Here is a 1,094-nt window from a genome sequence, read left to right as displayed (position 1 = left end):
TATTAATAATAATTTAACAAAATACATTTATTTTTAAAAAATTATTTTATATTTTTTAAATATTATTTTATCAGCGTTTTTTTAATGAAAACTTTATTTATTTTTTTGCCTTCATTTGAAAGGACAGTAGAGAAGAACAGAAGAGCAGTAACAGGAGTGAGACAGCTCTTCATATGCTGGGAGCAGCACACTACCCTTTGCTCCATACTATAGCTCCAATTAAATCCATCATAGTATCTTAATAGAACTGCAATTTTGCTTTTGTTACAAAAATGACTGGGAATTCAGGGAGCTGTACCTCTTTGGCGATCTGAGCAGCCTGCTGGTTCCTCCGGTAGAAGATCTCTTTATAGTCGTCCATCCAGACCTCAGCCAGACGCACCTGGTTGCGAGCGATCACCTGCGTGCCTTTAGGGAAGGTGTGCGGACTCTTTGTGCGAAACACGTGGCCCACGACTGAACAGGGGATGATTTCTAGCTGCCCGCCACACTGCCAAACCTGAAGGACGAGAGCAGCAGGTCAGGATGTGAACTAACATGAGAAGAAAAGGAAGCTTTATTCATTCAAACACAGACAGACTTTAGGAAACTTCATGGCCAAAATATTAAAATAAAAACAGTGTCATCAAAGTCATTTTTTGATCCTTCCTTTTGATATAGTCACTGATTTAAACTTTTAAAGCAGAAATGGTATAGAGCTGGAAAGTTTTATTCATTTCCATGAATCAGTTTAATTAAATGAACTGATTCAAAATTCTGACTCAACAATTCATTTGCATCACCAATCAAAAAAGTTCACAAAAGTCCATTCAAAAGTAACTCAAAATGTAATATACAATTTAATAATTTCTCAAATAACTTGAGAATTTATCTACCAAGCAAGCACACGAACAAACAGAACTTGAACACCAATGCAATCAATATAATTTTCTTGCTGCGAATCTCTAAAAGTGTTTCATTCATGACATCAAGTGCAGAAAAGTCTTACTTCATTAAAATGTGACTTAATCGATATACACTAAGCTTGGGGTCAGTGAGATTTTTTTTTAATGTTTTTGAAAGAAGTCTCTTATGCTCACCAAGGCTGCATTTAT

At 35.5% G+C, this 1,094-nt stretch overlaps 1 protein-coding gene across 1 annotated transcript in view; it reads right to left on the bottom strand.

Moving 5' to 3' along the window:
* The window catches only part of galnt3 (UDP-N-acetyl-alpha-D-galactosamine:polypeptide N-acetylgalactosaminyltransferase 3 (GalNAc-T3)), a 17,656-nt gene that overhangs the window by 6,112 nt on the left and 10,450 nt on the right, over nt 1–1,094 (bottom strand). Inside the window, exon 6 of the mRNA XM_016531416.1 lies at nt 299–499. Within this exon, the coding sequence (XP_016386902.1) occupies nt 299–499 (201 nt within the window). The remainder of the gene's footprint in view (nt 1–298; nt 500–1,094) is intronic.

Source organism: Sinocyclocheilus rhinocerous, unplaced genomic scaffold, assembly GCF_001515625.1.
Source record: "Sinocyclocheilus rhinocerous isolate Xijiao unplaced genomic scaffold, SAMN03320098_v1.1 scaffold934, whole genome shotgun sequence".
Taxonomy (NCBI): Eukaryota; Metazoa; Chordata; class Actinopteri; order Cypriniformes; family Cyprinidae; genus Sinocyclocheilus; species Sinocyclocheilus rhinocerous.
This window is presented reverse-complemented; position numbering and strand designations above follow the sequence as displayed.